At 45.7% G+C, this 1,150-nt stretch overlaps 1 protein-coding gene across 1 annotated transcript in view; it reads left to right on the top strand.

The window, feature by feature from the left end:
* SLAMF7 (SLAM family member 7) overlaps positions 1–1,150 on the top strand; it is an 8,043-nt gene that overhangs the window by 301 nt on the left and 6,592 nt on the right. The window contains exon 2 of the mRNA XM_008591178.1: positions 1,048–1,124. Within this exon, the coding sequence (XP_008589400.1) occupies positions 1,048–1,124 (77 nt within the window). The remainder of the gene's footprint in view (positions 1–1,047; positions 1,125–1,150) is intronic.

The following is a 1,150-nucleotide window of genomic DNA, read 5'->3' as shown; positions in this document are numbered from 1 at the left end:
GCCCTTTAAGGTCTTGATCCTGTGGGTACTGATGTGGGCTCTGCCACTTACTGACCAGGAAGATTGAGTAAGTCACTTAACCCCATTGTGCCTCAGGTTCCTGATCTGTAATGTGGATATAAAATCTCTTCCTCTAAAAGTTGTTTTAAGAGTTCAGCAAGATCACAGTAGGTACTTTTAATTTGTTAGTCTCAATCTAAATTCTCTTACTGCTCTGTTCTATCCCCAGAGTCTGTCCCTCAGATTTTAATAGGTTGAAATGACTCATTCTCCACACTTGTTTACTGGACATGGCCATTTCTGGAAGTTTCTTTAGCCGTCATTCTTAACTGTTTTTCAACTGGAGCCACATAACCACTGATGGTTGTTTGCAAGTCATGCTTTCTGGAGTGAAATGAGGGAAGTACAACCCTACCACAGTTCCTAATAGTTTGTGATGAGAAGCATGAGCTGGCTTGGACAAATTACAGAGCTCCCTGTCACTTACCCTTTTCCTTCTCTCTTGGTAAATCATACTAGAATGCAAGTAAATGAGAACCCCATATGGGGATAACCTTGAATTCACTCTCATCTATCATAAAATAGAAGGGTAAGTCATCCTCCAACTTCTCAGCTATCACTACCATTAGGAACATGTAGCTCACCTCCCAATGTCCTGATACATGCTTGCAAACCATTGTCCCCAGGTCAAGCAGGCCTTCGTCGTCAGCTTCAAACTCAGCTCTCTCAGGAGCAATCTGGCAATCCTATGAGACACTTGGACAGTAACTTCCCCACTTGTCCCCTCACAGGAACCCATCAAGGATGGAGCTGGGCTTTCTGGTCTATCTCAGAGCTTGGTCTTTTCAGCCAGAGATCTCTGGGAATGGGGTGTGGGCACCTGCAATCATCCCTTTTAGGCAGAAAGTTCCGGTCTCAATGCTTTCGTGTGAGTGAGGTTCTGAAAGGTTTCCCAGGGAAACCTCTGTATTGGACTAAGCAGTTTTCTCAGGATCTTCCTAGGACCCAAAGGGGGTGAGTAATTGGTGGCAAGGGCAGGGGTTCTAGCTTATTTTATATTTCTCTGTGTCTGCAGGGTCAGCAGCCTCGGGAGCCCTGAGGGAGCTGATCGGTGCCCTTGATAGGTCCGTGACTTTCCCTCTGGAGTTCA

This window comes from Galeopterus variegatus, unplaced genomic scaffold (assembly GCF_000696425.1).
Source record: "Galeopterus variegatus unplaced genomic scaffold, G_variegatus-3.0.2 Scaffold6725, whole genome shotgun sequence".
Classification (NCBI taxonomy): domain Eukaryota; kingdom Metazoa; phylum Chordata; class Mammalia; order Dermoptera; family Cynocephalidae; genus Galeopterus; species Galeopterus variegatus.
Note: the sequence above shows the minus strand (reverse complement) of the source record. Positions and strands in the feature narration are given on the sequence as shown.